Source organism: Fringilla coelebs, assembly GCF_963513975.1.
Source record: "Fringilla coelebs genome assembly, chromosome: 1".
NCBI classification, from domain to species: domain Eukaryota; kingdom Metazoa; phylum Chordata; class Aves; order Passeriformes; family Fringillidae; genus Fringilla; species Fringilla coelebs.
In genome coordinates, this window is record NC_140028.1 from 101657963 (window position 1) to 101675796 (window position 17834).

Sequence of the window (17834 nt, forward strand, 5' to 3'; positions counted from 1 at the left end):
GACTACCTAGTGAGACCCTGAAAAAACACCAGGAGTGACATCTGAAGTACACAGTCTAAATCTTCCAGCAGGTCTCTATTAAATGTGTGTGCATGCATACACATACATGTAAAATGCCTTATCTGACATTTGATACCAACTGTTTCAGATGTAGTCAGCAGCCTGTTTTTAACACAGTAAAAAGGAACAAAAGAACGATGGCTGCAACTGCACAGACCTGTGCTGCAAAAAGCAAATACATTGAACAATGCAATTCAAATTTCTCTTCCTGAAGTAAGGAGAGACCAGGAAGACCACATTTCACTCTCTTAAACTGAAGCACCAGCATGTGCTGTTAACACACAAGGAAAGAGGTTAATAAGAAGCCTAAGTTATTAAGAAGATAACTTTCCTTCAATGCTTCTCCCTGTTTGCACCCAGAAGTTCTGCCCCATTTTAGAGTACCTTTGCCACTTAAGCCATTAATAGTCTTCTTTCAGCATCTTGAATTCACTCCATGTAAGTGTAGATCCCTGCAGAGAGGACAACTGCCACACTTCATGACACTTGTAAAATCCTTCTGAGCCATATACAGAAGTCAGTGTGTTTTTATATATGGAGGGTGATGCCAAAAAGAAAATAGAAAACTGATGTGCCTGAAGACTATAAGTTCGCACAACTAGATTAGCTGCAAAGGGACATGGAAGAAATTACATTTTAGCTATAGCTATAAAAGGCAAAACAAACAAACAAGCAAAAAAGTTAAGATATTCTCTACAAACCATATAGGAGAAGAGACATATTTAAAGAAAGTGATAGAGAAAGTAAGTACTATTAAGGAAGCCACCCTGAAACCAAAACTCCACTTTTCAGGCCAAGAAAAATAGTGCCCTCAAAGACAAAAGGGGAAAAAAAAAAAGGAAAAAAAAAAAAAAAAAAGGTTGGTTTAGGTATCACGGTTGTTTCTTTTTAATGTTTTGGTTTTGCCTAGTACCCAACATCTCATATAACAAACAGGTATTCATTGTTTCTCTGCTTCATACAATGTACTTAATCACTTTAGAAAAAACTACTTAAGAGATCAAAAAGTTTTTAATTTCAGGTTTCAAAACTGTTACAATGTTTCTCCTTCCTGATAGGCAACATTTTATTGCACTTCACTGGGTCACTAACAAATTTACTGATGAATTTGACAAAGAAAAAGTCTACTGATGTAATACCACTTACATTCTTGAGCAGAAAATGAAAGAATTCCAAATAGTAGCTTAGAGTACTATCTTTTACTGTCTTGATATTTAAAACCAGAGAGAAAACTGTTACCTACGTCAGATTTCCCGGAATGCATTTCATTCACCTTACACGGCGTTTCTTGCCATGCTACATTTTTAGGTGTTTCTTTCTGTCCCCTTTCAGTACCCCCTCAATAAAAAAAAAAAGTTACATTTTATTGACAAATCAGAACGATCATGTCTTATCCTCTCATGTTTCTAAACTTGAAAACCTCTTTTCTTCTTAACCGCTTGAAGAGCAAGCTTAATCCATCATGCTGGTGGCCAGCTACATGTTACCTAAGTGCAAACAATTTTGTAGTTGAAATTCATAAGGGTCTGTGAGCTGAACAAGGGAACTAAATTTGTCAGTAACTTTTAACAATGCCTAACACAAGGGGATTTAGGAGAATACGAAGGCAAAACCAAGAAAACTAACAGTCCAAAGGAGGTCCAAACAACCGCTGTAGCCCAGCTCTTTCTTTAACTCGCAGGTAATGCTGGGCTACTGATTAAGTACTGCCATCCTTCCTCTGCACAGCAAGTGTATTTGAGAAGAGAGACCTAAATTTAATCAAGTGGCTTCACAACAGGACTTCCAAGACATTTACAACCCCTTGGTAACATAAACCACCTTGACAAAACAGTTCAGCTCATAGTACAGCTTTCCCATGTTGGTCTAGCAGGCAAACATAAAGTTCATTTCTTTAAGCCATTACAGTAGTAGTATTCTTTCACTTGATACCTTATTCATTAATTTTATTTATTTTCTCTAGCCCCTAGTTCAAGGTTACATTTTATGCAGCTCTGCAACCAACCTCCTACTCAACTGCTTTGTACATGAAGACTACATAACCTGCCTTACTGATTCAAACTAAATGTAAGTTTTTAAAAGGGTCTCTAATACAAACTGGAAAACTCTGAGCTAGGCTTTTATTTGTTTCTTGAAACCTGCTTTAAACCCCTCTATTATCATATGAGAACTTGGTCTACAAAGAAATCAAGCAGCAAAAGGTCAACTCAGCTCAAAATCTGTGTTCAAACACATTTGAAGTTAAATTTTTCAAATTAAATTCTTTTTTTCAAATAAGGAGAGAAGCAGCAGCAAGGAAAAAGGAAAGGCACACGACCAAAAGGCAAAGGCCAGCAATGCACACTGGAAAAATTAGCTACTTGAAACAGTGAAAACCTAGAGTGGTTCATTTTAAATTCTGCAAAATACAGTTTTACTAACTAAAATTAGAGCGCTTTAAATTATATTTTATGAAAAATCTATATTTACTAATCAAAGTGGGGGCAGGGATCAAACTCTCCCTTAATCCTTTAAATTCAAAAGTAGTAGAATTACTGGAATTAAAGTCATTTTCACATCAGTGTACTGCACCACAGCTTCTCCATTTGTAGCTGAATACATGTATTTTACAGTTTTCCCTACACTTGTTGTGATTTTGCACATAAATGACCCATATACTGCAGAGCCTCACTACTACAGACTAGCTACCAATACAGACTGAGTTTACTCGAGTACCAAAATAAAAATAAATCTTGTATCTTTCCTATACGGAACATGTATGCACACAGTAGTACTATGCTAGTAGTGCCCCACCCACTTACTTTTATCTAAGCAGATGGGTAGGTGTATCCAAATTTGGAAAAACGCAATTACTCATCTATACTGCTAACTGATTTAAATGTGTGATCACATAACATATGACCAGACTCAAGTTACAAAAAGTAGTTCTCTGGAAACTAGTTTAGCATGAAATTGTAGGAAGCAAGAGACTGTGTCTGCTTCTTTTTTCAACCATGGGGTTTGGTTCAGAATTTTTAATTTAATCCAATCATTTAACCAGTAGAGAAATAAATACCTCATACTTTTGGAGGAATTTCCATTTTGAAAACACGCATGTGCAACTTTAGAACTGCTGTGTTACCTATCCACAAGAAAATAAGAGTAATAGAAATCCACCGGCAGCAAGTAAAGAAGTTTTGTCCAGCAAGTGAATATAGCTCAATCAGTTTATCTGAAACACAAACTTTCCCTTGCTATTACAATGGAAAAAGTAATTAGTCCATCATTTAAAGAGTAATCACCAAGTATGGAACACACATCCAGTGTCTTTGCTTCTCCTTAGAACCCACAGGCAAACAACATCACCTAAAAATGGCTAAGTCAGTACTGCAATTCAAACCTCACAGCAACAACTCACAGTTGCTGCTTCAAACTAGCAAAGTCTACTTCACTTGTTTCTCTTCAGCTGTTTACTAGAAGTTTCTCCCTAAGCAGCTCAGACACCTAGATTTAAAAAAGCACCATTAAACACACAGGCTTTCCAAGCATGCTAGAACTGCTTTGTAATAATTTTCTACATACAAAATAACGGGGTAACTTACATAATATTAGAGAAGACACATATATGAGACATAAAACAAAAAGAGCAAAAAGACTTGCAGGCTGAAATACTCAGTCACATAAAAAGTCTCTGCTGTCTGGACATCATTACAGCTGGATACAAGGCCAGAATTAAGCCTTTAAATCATCGAGATGAAGAACACAGGTGCTGTAAGAAGGTGTTGCCTTCATGAAACTGTAATATTCTATCAAGTCTAAGGCCACTGTATCATTATCAAACAGGACAGCAAAACATTCAGCATTTTGGTTGTAGTACTACAGAGTCAAGCAAAAAGCGATTGATGACAAAACTATGATCACATCAAAACTATGACAACATAGTTTTGAATGGTCAAAAAAAAAAAGAATAAACCCCTACTTTTCTATTTCCCCACTGCAATATACATTATGATCAATAGCTGTACAGAAGAAAAAACCACTGGCTTTCATTTCTCCACAACAGGTAAACATTATCAACAATTTATCTTCACACTTTAGGTTTCTTTTCTTTTCTACAAAAGTGACATTTTTGCAATGAATACCCCATTAGGACAGACCTTTCTTTCTACATATAGAAACCTCTCCTTTTCACTCAGCCATTCCAATTCCTCTCCTGAACACCTGACAGTCTGCATTTGTCTGTAAGCAGTTAAAAACTGAGCACAAATTACAATTCAACCGGAGGGAAGTCACAAAGCTAACTTCTAGAAACAGATCCGCGGCTCAGGAAAGACTTACTCGCTGCAGAGTGAATAATCAGGAGATTTAAACTTTCATGCTTAAATCACAGGCCCACTACCAACAGAAAAAGAACACTCCAACAAAAGGAGTGTCCTACAGCCCCATTAGTCAGTGCATACAGAACCCGGAACTGAACTGGGCTGTCAATCTCTCTATTCCTAAATGCAAACCTCAAATGCATAACTCTGTGCATCATTATTAGCTTTCTTATTCCAGGATATAAGGAACTACAGAAAATAACCTGATTCCTAGGGCATTTAAATCAAACGATGCACATAATATTCCTGTTATGGTATTAGTCAAATAATTTTGAAAGTGTATTTTAACCACTTGTAACAGAATCTCACAGAAGAACAGCACGATGTTTTCAGAGCAATTACAGTGTTTTCTTCTTGAAACACCCTACTGCTTACAAAATTATTCCATACAACCACACCTTTAGACAAATGCTATTCTTATCCCATGGTGCTTTGGCTGTCTCTGAACAAAGTAGGACGCAGCTTTGCTACTTTGCTCTTTAAACAGCATTTAATGCACACGCAGGACAGCAGACTCTACCAAGAGCCTGCTTTATCATGTTCCCTGGATACACTACAGGACACCCCAAATGGTGATCAACACAAAGTGCTTATTAAAAACAGAGAACAGTTCTCAGACAACCCACCAGGTAATGCCTTGTAAACAAAATTCTTGCCAGTGGAACAACACATTGCTGGATACCTTTAAAACTGAAATCCAGGCATGAATTTAAGCAGGTCTACAAACAACGAGGCAATAGTAAGATTCCAATATAGGAAATAAAATCTTCAGTTATAAATACATACTAAGCAAATGCTTCTAACTTTCCAGTGCACTTTTCTGCAGGTTAAAATATTCTGAAGAGCTTAATTCCACAACATGGTTTGCATCTGATTAGAAAGATACAGCCCACACTTCCTCTCCACATAAAAGTCAAAAACTCATGCAATGCTGACCTTTACACTCTAAGTTCCCACTAATACTGAAGAAAAATTACCTGCAAGCATTCATTAATTATATACACGTGCATAACCTTACCAGGTAAAGAGCTTATGCTTTTCATAGCTTATGTAAAGTACAAGACAATTTATCAAAACATGACACTGACTCAATTTTCTAGCAAAACAAAAAGCCCAAGTTCTTCTATAGACCTCTAAAAAGAACAAGAAAACACTTGTAAAAACAAATTGCCTGTCAGCTGGTTTTCTCTTTAGATTAAGAAAAATTAAACCAAACCCAGACATATTCGATATGCATCCTATTTTACCCAAGAGCAGAATAGATAAAAAGATACCAGGACATCTATACTTTGTAAGCAAAGATTTAAAAATCAAAATTGGTCCTTTAGAAAACCTTTTCTCAAAGGAGCATCTTACTTCAGTCACTCTCATTTGAAAACATTCTCATACCTTGTAACATTTAAAAGCCTTTTTCCAGCCAGGTGGTCTCCCACGGAGAGAAACTAGCCACGGAAGTATCATAGGTACCCACATCTCCCTTTCTCGCCGATACAGGACAGGAAGATCTTTGTAGTTCTCCCTCTCCCCTGCCCCTCACCCCAGCTTTCTGGCAGCAAAAGGACAAGAGGGAGGAATTGCTGCTGGATGCAAAACTCCCTGGCCTCTCCTGCATTCCTGCCCCAATCATTACGCCCCTCCTCCACACAGTGGGCCCCCACCCCATCCCGCCTTCATCCCGGACTTACCGAATAACGGGGCTGTAGGGGCTTCGCGACCGGCGCCAGCTGCTGTAGGGGCTGGGCGACACATCTCCGCCGCGCTCGTACGAGCTGTGCCGGCTGTAGCTGGGGGATCGGCGTCGGCTGTAGGGGCTGAGCGGCGACCGGGCGCCCACCGGGCTGAGCGACTTGCGGCTGCGCTGGCTCTGCGAGGAGCGGTGCAGAGGAGGGCTGTCATCCCGGCCGGGGCTGGGCGACGAGCGCTGCCGCCGGTACGCCTTGGGCTCGAGCTTGTCGTCCCGGTAAGCTTTCGGAGGGTCCTTGTACGCCGACGGTGGCTCTTTAGCCGCTTTAGTCCGGCTCCGGTGCGATTTGCTCTCCCGGTCTTTCCTGCTGCTGCTGGGCGAGGGGAGGGAGCCCTTCCTGCGGCCGTCGCTGCCACCGCTCTTGAGTCCCTCCCGGTCTTGGCTCCCAGTGTGGTTGTGGCGGCTGCGGGATTTGGAGGATGAGGAGGGCTCGGATGTCCCGCGGCCTGGTGCCGCCGTCCCCTCCTGCTGCGCCTTTTCCTCTCCCCGCCGGCGATGCTCTCGGTGCCGCTCCTTGGAGCGCCCGCTGCTGCCGCGGTGCTCCCGACGGGACCGGCCGCTTCGCTCCGCCTCGCCCCGCTGCCGCTGGGTCCCACCGCCCGAGGAGGAGCCCGGGCTGCCCCCGCCGCTGCCCCCGCCGGCCGCGCCGCTGCCCAGCAGTCCCTCGGACTGGGAGCTCACGTCGTCGTATTCCTCCACCAGCGTGCTCAGCCCGCCGCTACCGCGCCGCTTCTCCGCTTCCTGGGTGCCCCCGCCGCCGCCGCCGCGGCCCCGCCGCCGCTTGTGCCGGGAGCCCGAGCGCCGCTTGCCTCGCGGCCGCTTCCGGTCCCCGCCGTCCCCGCAACAGGAGGAGGCGCCGGTGGCCGCCAGGAAGAGCAGGGACTGTGGCGGCAGCGGCGGCTGCAGCAGCGGGGGCTGCAGAAGCGGCGGCTGCAGCAACGGGAACAGCAGCGGGTGCGGGGCCGGCGGCGGCGGCTGCGGCTGGGCCGCGAAGCGCTTCCGTCTCCGGTGGTGCAGCCGCTTCTTGTCGGCCGCCGCCTCCACCGCCGTGCTGCCGCCACCGCCGCTGCCCCAGCCCCGGCTGCCCCCGCTCCCGCCGGCCGCCGCGTCCGAGGTGCTCGGCATCGAGCTCGCTCACGGCCGAGGGCGCGGCCCAGGGAACCCGCCGCCACCGTCGCACTCAGGGCGCCATGGGGACCCGGCGGCGCCGCGCACACGTACCGGGACGGACACCCGCGGGCCGCGCCGGGGCCTCGCTCGTTCCCGCACCGCCCGCCTCACATGGAGCCGCACCAATACATACGGGGTCGGGCTGAGGCCGGGGCTGGGCGCGCTGCCCGATGCGGCGGCGGCGGAGCGGCACCGGCAGCGTCCCACAGGCCGGCGCGGCCTCTCCCGCAAAACGGAAGTGTCTCCTGGCGGTGGCGGCTCCTCCTCACTTCATTCTGGGCCGCGGGCGCCGCCGCGCAGGGACACGGGCGCGGGGCGCGGGCCTCCTCCACTTCTTCCCTCAGCCGCTCCCGGCAGAGCGGCTGGGTCGGGTCAGGCCAGGCCGGGCCGCCTCCGAGCGAAGTATCCGGGGCCCTCCGCGGCTCCGATCCCGGTTCTCCTGCCCGGCGGGTCCGCACGTGTCGGGGCCGCTCCCACGCCGCCGGTGCCCAGGAGCGCTCTCGCGGCCTCAGCGCCGCCGCGCGCGGGTGACACACGCACCGGGGGGGGACACGGACACGGCCCGGCGGCGCGCGGCGCATGCGCGACGCCGGAAGCGGGCGGGGGAGGGGGAACGCGCCCCGCCAATCGGGCTCGGCGCTGCCTCCTTCGCCCGCATGCACGAGAACCGCCCCGCTCTCGCGAGACTACACCCGGCCCTTCCCCCCGTCCCCGGCGCCTCTCGCGGTAACTGTCCCTCTCGCGGTAACTCCGCCACAGGCCCCGCGGGCGGCGCCAGTTCCGTGCCAGGGCACCAAAGATGGCGTAAGGCGAGGTGCGGGGATCGTGAGCGAGGCTCGATCTAGAGGTGCTTAGCCCACCGGGCACCCTTCTTTTCTCTTTTCCTGTGCTCTCTGGAGGCAACGGGCAGAAACCGATGCACAGGGAGTTCCACCCGAATACGAGGAAGAAGTATTTTACTGTGTGGGTGACTGAGCACCAAAATAGGCCCAGAGAGGGTGTGGAGTGTCCCTCACTGGAGGTGCTCCAGAGCCGTCTGAAGCATTCCTGTGTAATGACCCCACTTGGGCAGGAAGGATGGACCAGATGATCCACTGTAGTAGCTGCCCACCTCACTCCCGTGAGCTGAAGCAGTGCAGGCGCAGCCTCAGGCTCTGGGAGGTGGTGTAGGAAAATCGCCGGTCCTCAGATGGTTTTCCCTGCTTTTGTACTTAGACCTTGGTTATCGACTGGGGGGCGTGAGAGAAAACCTCTTTAGATAAAATACTTGTGTTACTCTGAAACAGTGAAGCCACTTCTCTGCTTCATGAAACTACTTTTTTTTTTTTTTTTTGCTGTCTTACACTACTGAAACTAAGTACAACTTAGGAAACTTAGGCTATTTTAAGTTTCCCTCCAAGCTTTCTGATTTCATGTGCTAATGAAAGACTCAGACTTTTTTTTTTTTCCTTTTCCTGCCTACTCTGTCCAGTTGCCTTTTCATGGTTTTATTAAATTTCATGACTGGAGCTGCAACTGCTGAGTGCCTCAACTCGGCTTCTCAGGCTGTCTTCTATTAGGCACATCTGTTATACCATCTTGAACATTGTGAGCACTTTAAAAGCAGAATCTATTTGCTTTCCTTAGGGATGTAACAGTTTTCTGGCCACCTTGCTATCTGATTGTTGTTAGCTAGCTTATATACATACTGGTTACATTTGTTTGTAAAACACAAAAAAAAAGACCAAAGCAAAGGAACCAGCCTGTTTTTCACTGTTGTAATTCAGCTCCTTGAAATCCCTCTTTCCTCCCCCTTTCTAAACCCAAGCAAACATATTCTGCCTGTCCAGGTCCCGTGTGTCATCTTCTATGCAGCAAATCTTCTTTCCAAATGTGTTCAGTAATTCACACTCTCACCCTTCAACTCACATTTCTTCCAAACGTCATCAAAGCATTCATCACATATTTCTCTAGTTGTACACACACACACAGGCACCTGCACTTTCCTTCAGGCTTCCTTTAAAGGTGTGAAATACTTGGAGAACAACCAAGTTGCTTGTTTTCTATTTTCTAACTATATGCCAGAGGATGGTGAAGGAAAAAGCCTGATGTGATGGCCCACCTGCCATTTCAGGAGAGAAGGTCCCTATCCAAGAAGGATTACTCTAACCTAGGTAGTGACTGCATTCATACTTTGTGAAATTGTGGGTTTTTATCAGCATGCTGTGCCCTATGGAAATACTGTGCATCTCCCTACTTTTGGGGAATAGCTTATCTTCCCGTAGTGGTCTGGAGGCTGCTCTCAGCTTTCCTGACATCCTTTTCTGCTTACCTTGTATGTGAATATTCAGCAACTATGATGAGGTTCTCCAGGGCTGTTGCAGCACACTCAGCAAAGCCAGTGTGCTGTCAGGCGTCTGGCACGTTGGAAAAAAAACAAAAACAAAACCCAGAAAGCCAACAACCCTACATCACAGAGCAGCTGTAGAGACCATGGACAATTACACAGGGCAGATCTGGACAAAGCAACACAGGATGCAATTTCTAATTTATTCCCAAGCATTACCTGGTATTTCTGGATGAGGGATATGTTATTTGAAAGAGCTGCGTCATTAGCAGTAGAGTGCTGGTGTTTCTGCATCTGGAGCAAGCCTCATGACTTGTCAGAGAAGCTTAACTAGAAGCTAAGCTGCTAATGACAGCAAGTTTGCTCTGCCTGGAAATGAGCTACACCAGGTTGTAGGGGGATGTGCCAACAGCAAGAATGTCAGCTGTCAGCTGACAGGTGATGGCAGCACAGGATTTCACAGTGGAAACCTACCCATAGATTCCTGACATAACAAAGCAGACCTGGAACAGATTCCTTTCAAAGAATAAAATCTTCCAGAAGCATTGAAGACAGTGATGGCATAGTGCCAATCTTTGGATTCACAAAGAGCCAGAAAATTCAAGATGCATTCCACAAGGTTTAGTGTGGAAGAGCAAATTAGGGAGAGGAGTTCCAGATTAGGTTTTGGCGGTGGTGTGAGAACCAGTACTCACCAGTACTCTCTAAAGTTGGTTGTTCCACAACAAACTGAAACCTTGTGCCATAGGAATGTTGGTTGCAGGAATCTCATATCTTGCAAGGTATTACTATATGGTCAGCAGGTGAAAACAGTGGTAAACACTAGAGAAAAACACCTCTGGAAAGTTGCTGCCAAAATACTATAATCTCCAAAAGTATTTTCATGCCAGCCTTAGAAACTGAGCCTTTGGAAAAGCACTTCCCTACCAACCATCCCATGGAGGAAACTTAGATAATTTAATTTTATTTAAGAAAAAAAAATCCTCAACTCATATTCTGTTCTTCATTCAAATACTTTGTTGTATCTGCACATTAAGTCTGTTCTGACTGTTCTGTTCTGTTCCCACCTGCTCACCATCTTTAGTGTAACACAATTGGTACAAATAGATGCTGAGCGGGTCACGGGTAAGGAGGAGGCTGTGCTACATGTCACAGAAAATGGTACCATGTAGCCTCTCTCCGCAGCCGCGGGGGCTGGAGGGGAGCCTGGCTAGCCCTCCCGGAATACGGCCGGGGATGGCTGCACGATCTGCCACTCCCAGGTTCTCCCCAGAACCTCTGGGTAGTGGTTACCGTCTGCGGCGTGGATGGTGCAGGTGGGAGCTTGGCTACGAGGTTCCAAGACGAAGGAGAAGTGGAGCACCCCTGTAGACACCAAGGACTTGTATTACCTGGGCGGTGCCAGGGACGGGTGACTCCGAGAGAAAGCTGGGGGGGGCATATAAAGGAAGTGGGTGTGATAGGAGGAGATACAAAACTAATCAATGAAAGGGGGATGCAGGGAGGAGCGAGGGTTACAGCTAAGCCACTGAGGATCACACAGGGGAGAGGAAAAAGCCTGGGAGCCAATCATACACCGAAAAAGGGATGTTTGACACAGAAAATTCTCGAAATAAAGGGGGGTGGCGGGTGGCAGGTAGCAGGCAGCACCAAAAGGGGAAGAAATAGGTTTATAAGGGCATCAAGGGTTGTTTTTGAGGGACGGGCCGCTGGCGGGAAAATCAGGGATAAACAATTTAGGGAGAAACCATTGTGAGGGAAATACATGGGGGGAACCGAGGACCAAACCATTATTAACTTACAAAAAGGATAACCAACTAATATTAATTTTTAAACACACAAAAAGGATAACCAACTAATATTAATTTTTAAACACATGATGCCACAGTACCACTTCTTTTTTTTTGTTTTTTGTTAAGGCTTTCGTTGTGCTTCCTTCTTTTTTAAAAATGTTTCTGTGTCCTGTCTGTGCCACCATGTGTAATAAGTCCTTAGCAATGTTCTTCTGATGCAGAACAAACTGTCAATCTATCAAGATAAAAAGAGATAGGTAAAGTCTTCAGTAGTTTGAAGTTTTCAGCAGAATTCCTCAGGGCTTGTTTGTTGACTTGGTCAGCATTTTTCCTTAAGGATGGTTTTGGTTGGTTGGGGTTTTTTATTTTTGTGGGGGGTTTTTTTTGTGTGGGTGGGGTTTTTTTGTTGGTGTTTTTTTTTTTTTTTTTTTTTTTTGGTGGTTGTTGTTGTTGTTTTGGGGTTTTTTTTTTTTTTGTTTGTTTGTTTTTTTTTTCAGGGGGGAAGGTGTCTGGTTTTCTCTTTCTCCCAAGCAGTAACAGGTACCTAGAGTTCTTTGAAATTTTGTTTTCAATCTTCCAGCATCAACCTGTTTTTTATCCTGCAAGAACAATTTCTCCCAAGCCACAGAGGAATTCAAATTTCTAGCTTGCTTTTTTTTTTTTTTTGCTGTTGTTTCGTTGGTTTTTTAGATAAATATGGACGTCTTTGAAGACATTTTTACTCTCTGACATTCTGTATGCTTTCATATGTCTTCTAACCATTTTAGAAAAATAGTCTGATGTCTACATACACTGTCTTGTGTGGTTTGCTGTGGTTTTTGTTACTACCTCTGCTATTTCTTTGCTGCAACTGTATTTGTATGTTATCCTAAGATTGTTTATTGACTAGAGTGCAATAATTCATGTTTCCCAAAGGCCCCGTGGAAAAACTGGGAATATAGCCATGTTTGTTCTTCTCAACAAGAAGAATGTTGCAATGATCTGGAACCTCAGCTGTGGGAAAAAACCAGAGAAGGATAAAGACCTGTGTGTGTATTGGTTGGTGGGGACACAAGTGGACTTACCAGTGAAATGCCAAATACAACCCATACACTTGAAGAGCTGAGAAAGATTAATGCTGTCTTTAAGTTACTGTTAGACCACTGAGTCTCTATCTGTTGTCATCATTCTTATTCAGAGAAAAATGAATTGACAGCAGGAGAAGAAAAAGCTATAAAGATCATCAGTGAACCAAAATCTGAGTTTCAGAGGAGACTGGCAGAGCGTGACTTGTCTAGCGTAACAAAGACAGGAAATCACAGTGCTCTTTTAATTTAGTTGGAGGCTAGGAAAGGTGTCCCTGCCCATGGCAGGCCAGCTGGAACTACATGATCTTTGAGTTTCCTTCGAAGCCAGCCCATTCTGTGATTCTATGAGAGGAGATAAACACCTAGAAGGAAGGACTATATGCCCTAAGAAACAGAGCTAGTGCAGGCAGTTATAGACAGTCAATCAAAGCTTTTTGGCTTTTAAGCCCAGTCTCTTTTGAAACAGGTTAATTGCCTGTTGATGAGAGACAGTTGCCACTCACCCCAATTCCTTTGGGAAAGCAATCTATTTATGCTTCCCAAAGCCATCAAGCTAGAACTTAAGTGGTTGAATTGTTTAGCAATTTGATCCATTGCTGAAGCAGTTTTAGCCATGGATGGAAAGGTGTATGCAGCCCTGCAAAAACTCAGAGCACAAAGGACTTTCCAGATTTTTAACTACCAAGTTCACAAATATTCAGAACAATCACCTTGTTTCTTAACTCAGTATGCATTTCCTCTGCTGACTGAGCCCTACTTAAGTGTGCCAAGACCTTTATTCACACAAGCATGCTGGAACCACCTTAGGGAGCAGCTTCGTGTGAGGGCCTACTTTGGATTTGACACCAAAATGCCTGGTCCCTAGAAAAAGGTCTGTGACTTGATTGAAGCCACAATAGCTCCCTACACAAATGCTCTGGCAAACAGTTTTGCAAAAAAGTTTCCCTAGAGGTCAGCATACCAAGGAAGATGAAACCAGAAACTGAATTCACACTGCTTCTAGAAATCTGTCATCCTCCAACTATCCTCATAGCTGCTGCTCTTGGGGCAGCTGTTAACTCTAAAAGTAAATTAAAATCATTCATGCCATTGCCTACTCAAACTTTGGGGTAAAAGCTAACATTTTTCTCAACTTGATACTGCCTGGGAAAATGATACCATAATCCTAGACCTGAAGTAGAGAACTCTGCCTCAGAAATTATGGGGATAAATTTTTCAGAAGTATCAAACATTCAGAGCAGACAACAGACTGTCTCACTGCTTTATCTTTGTTTCTCCAATAAATTTGCACATGAGCAGGAGCCATTAACAAACAAACAAAACAATACCCCTTCCCTCTTTCCTCTTCCCTTCCCTTTTCTCTTCCCCTTTCTTTTCTGTCTCTCATCTTTCTCTCCCAGTACACACTGGGGAAATCTCTGAAGATAATTCTTCCCAGCCCTGCACTTGCAGAAGGCACTGAATACCCATGACCGTCTCCCAGCCTAGGCACTGGCTCTGTCACCTTGTGGGAAGGAGGTGTGTATCTTCTGGGAGGGGTCAGGGCTGTGGATCGTCTCAACACAAAGGGACCATCTGCACAAATTTGCATAAAAGCAAGTGGCATGTGTTTTTTTGAAATTCATGAGTGCTCAGCTGAGATAGGTTTTCACAGGATGGCAAACCACCACATCACTGACACCAGCGAGGCTCAAAGATCAAGCCTTCAGTCTGGTATAGGATGTGCTTCTCATCTAAATGGTTGCAAACCACTTGGAGGTGAGCAACACCTGTTCATTTCCCCATGAATATTCTTTTTTGCTCCTTGTACTCATTTTTAGAAGTGTGTGGTCTGTCTTCTATGGAAGAACATGTTAAAACACAAGAGCCTGAGGACAGCAGCCCTCCCTCAGAGGGAAGGTCCATCTGGCCCAGTACTCTGTCTCCAAAGTGTCCCACCACCAGTGTCTGAAGAAGAGCACAGGAGCACTGAATTTTAGTCCTGGCAGGGTCCTGGTGGTGCTCACAGGCCTCAGTGGCTGGGACTGGCCTGCCCTGGGACCCCCAGCCCCTCCACCCCCTGCCAAGGGCGCAGGGACGTGTCCCACCTCTGCCTGGGACCTTCAGTCCCTGCCTGAGCCCTGCTGAGGGTGTGCCCATCTCTGCCCCTCTGCAGGCCGGGGACCTGCACTGCAGAGCTGCTCTCAGACCTGGTCAGACCTGGTCATGCAGAGCTCTGGGCTCAACATGGCCCAACTGCTCTGTCCTGCACTCACCTTGAGTCATATGATGGGGAGACTGTTATTTGTGTGAAGTTCCAGGGAGTTTCTGCTCCAAAAACATATTCAAGGACACATAACACACAGGTTACAACTGAAAATAGGATATTATTTTAATTATTTTTTGTCTGAATCAGTTTCAGAGCTGATACTCACAACCATTACCACAATGTGCACAACCATTACCACAATGTACCCCGGAGCAGGCTGTGTTCTTCAGTTTAGCTTAAATATCCTCTGTAGTATGGTGAAGGCAAGTGACAGAGTTACAGAATGTAGCAGCAGGGATACAGGCCCAGTAGGTTTTATTTCCTGAAGGCTGAGAACATGAAGAATGAGAATCAGAAGCAACAACACAAGAGGTGCGTACTATCTTGGGCATGTTCCAAAGAGTAACACATATCAATGACAAACATACTTTTTGCCTTCCAAGATTTGCTTCATTGCTGTGTTCCCAGGCCAAGAATGCACGAAAAGAACTCTTGTGTCTGTCCTGTGCTTGCAGGCAGGAGAACTGAGAAGTGGCTGCTCTGGATATATGCAAGATTCCCACAGAGAATGGAGCCAAGGGAAGAGCAGAGCTCAGCCCCACTCCAAGCTTGCAAGGGGCAAGAGGGCCAGAGAGAGCCGTGGTGCCTTGGAGGTGTGAGGGCAGCAGGCAAGAATGAGTCGCAGAGGAGAAGCCCTGACAGGGGGCTGTGCCCAGTGCTACAGGAGGACAAGAAGCAACCCCCAGGCCACCCTTGGGGCCCACCCTGGGAGTCTGGAAAGCTTCCTGCCCACAGCTGCAGGGCATGACAGGCCATCTTCATGGGGCATGAACAGCAGACAGCAACCAAGCTGAAGGAGAACTGAACAGTGGTCATGCTCAGTGCTGCAGAGGAAGGCAAAACTCCCTGGGAACCAGCGCCAATCTACCCTGGAGGAAGATTTCTTCTTGACCCCGGTGCTACTGATTGGCCATCCTGAAAACAGACTTTGGAATTAATGGACCCAGTGGAAACACAAATCTCCTTAGAGAACCACATCCCATCCTGCTTGTTAGCCAGAGATAGCTGGACAGGACAACCCAGCATCAGCCAGGCCAAGTGGCAGTGGCACAATAGATAGAGTCTCCAAGGATGCTCAGGTAAGTTCCTGATTCAAAGGGATAGATCATTGGTTTGGCTTTTTTACTCTTTACTCTTTTTTTACTCTGCCCTTAAAAATGTCAACAGCCTGGGCACAGGGAAGGGCTAGGGGAGAGTCTGGTGCTGCCCTCAGCACTGAAGGGGGTCAGTGCAGGGAAAGAGCCAAGAAAAAGCTCAGACCAACACACACATCTGCCTCCCTCCAACAGGGAACCCTGGATACTGGGCTCATTCATCAAAGCAGCAGAAACTTGGCTTTTAGAAGTTTTACTTCACACTGAACATGAACTAAACTCCTGCTCAGCTGGCACTAATTGAGGTTATGTATTTTTAAGCTCAAGATAGTAGGGATGATCCTGTGATGTGCCTTGGGCTTTTTCACTAGAAGATATTCCTGAGAGGATGAGGCAGGAAAACTCCTCTAAAAATCCTCTTCTCTACCAGGCTGGTTTCAAGCTGTAACTCACTTGATCACTTCCCAGTAGTTTTAGTAAAACATCCTAAGGAGAAAGAAAATGCCCAGCTGCAAGCCTGGCTGGAGTGATTTACAGCTCCCTGAAAGCTGCAGGCAAAGCAGCTTGGGAAGCAAAGCAAGAGCAGGCAGACCTGCCCTTGCTTGGGTGGCCCAGTCTGTGGCAAACCCTACCACAGGGGAGGGAGATTAAATCTCAGTGAAGTATAGATTTTCTCCACATTTTTCACTAGTTTGCCCAATATCGTGCTTGATGCTTATTTTTCAGTTATCTATCCATTTTCAACTTTAGTTTTGAATGGGATGAGAGCAACAGAGGGTTTTAATGGTCACTGAGCTAATGACCACATCACTGTGGCCCATCAACCCCAATCTAATGGGGCTGTAGAGAAGAAAAAAATCTGAATTTAAAAACAACTTGGCAAGAAGTTTGTGCAGAGACTGGCATGAAATGTCAGGATGTGCTTACGTCTCTGAGTGGTGCAGGCAAGCAGCATTGAGAATAGAGAATAAGGGCTGTCATCTCACCAGATTTAAATAGGCCAGCCCATGTGCCTGACGTACACAGCACCCTCCCATCACAAAAATGTAAAACTAGCAGGTAATGTGCTTCTAAAGGACAAGTGCTTGGACTAATGACTCAAAATTATTGTAAAAGTCAGAGGCACAAATACAAATAATGTCACAGCATGGCCCGCACTCTCCATTTTTTCTCCTGATGCCATGTACCTGCAGGGGAGAAAGGCCTGCTACGGCAGATTTGGAAGGCAGTCAAGGTTGCCAGTATAGAACGTCCGTGACATCAGCAGTCCACAGACTCCATGGATGGTAACCTAAGTGAGCAAGGCACTGTGACCTCACATCCCTCACTGCTTAATTTAAGCACGGGCAGAACCGGGCTCAGACTCACTCGCGCCTGGACTCCTGGCAAGCGTGCCTGGGAGGACTGGAAGCCCGTGAGGTCATTGGGAGCTGCTGTCAGCAACTCTCAGTTCTCGTTCACAAGACTTTGCCTGTTTCTTTAGCCCTATCTGGTTCAGGAAGCCAAGTACTGCGTGCAGCAGTGCAGGTGAGTGGTGCAGGAAACATGCCTACCGGGTGGCCCTGGGGTGAGGGATGGTGTTTGGGGGAGCTGTGAGTGCATCCTTGAGGGGCCTGGGCATTTCTTCTACCTGCCCATCTCCCTGGGACAGTGAAAAAAGTGACCATTTTTCAGAGTGTCACATCAACAAGAGGGAGCAGCTGCTTTCCCCAGCTCTGCTGCAACACGCAAACATGGCCATGGAGAATGCGTGGACCTGCCCCATCTGCCGTGAAATTCCAGGTGAAATTGCTTCTGTGACACCCTGTGTCCACTTGTTCTGCCTGGGTTGCATTGTGCGGTGGGCCAAGACAAACCCATCCTGCCCCCTGTGCAGGCAGGCTATCAACAGCATCATTTACTCTGTTCGGTCAG

The 17834-nt window shown here is 46.2% G+C and overlaps 1 protein-coding gene across 2 annotated transcripts in view; it reads right to left on the reverse strand.

Annotated features, from left to right (window-relative positions):
• Positions 1-7416, reverse strand: part of CDK13 (cyclin dependent kinase 13) — a 46947-nt gene extending 39531 nt beyond the window's left edge. For both annotated transcript variants that reach the window (XM_084213917.1, XM_084213916.1), the window contains exon 1: positions 6104-7416. In XM_084213917.1, the coding sequence (XP_084070043.1) occupies positions 6104-7287 (1184 nt within the window). In that variant the 5' untranslated portion in view covers positions 7288-7416. The remainder of the gene's footprint in view (positions 1-6103) is intronic.
• Between the last annotated feature and the right edge of the window lie 10418 nt (positions 7417-17834).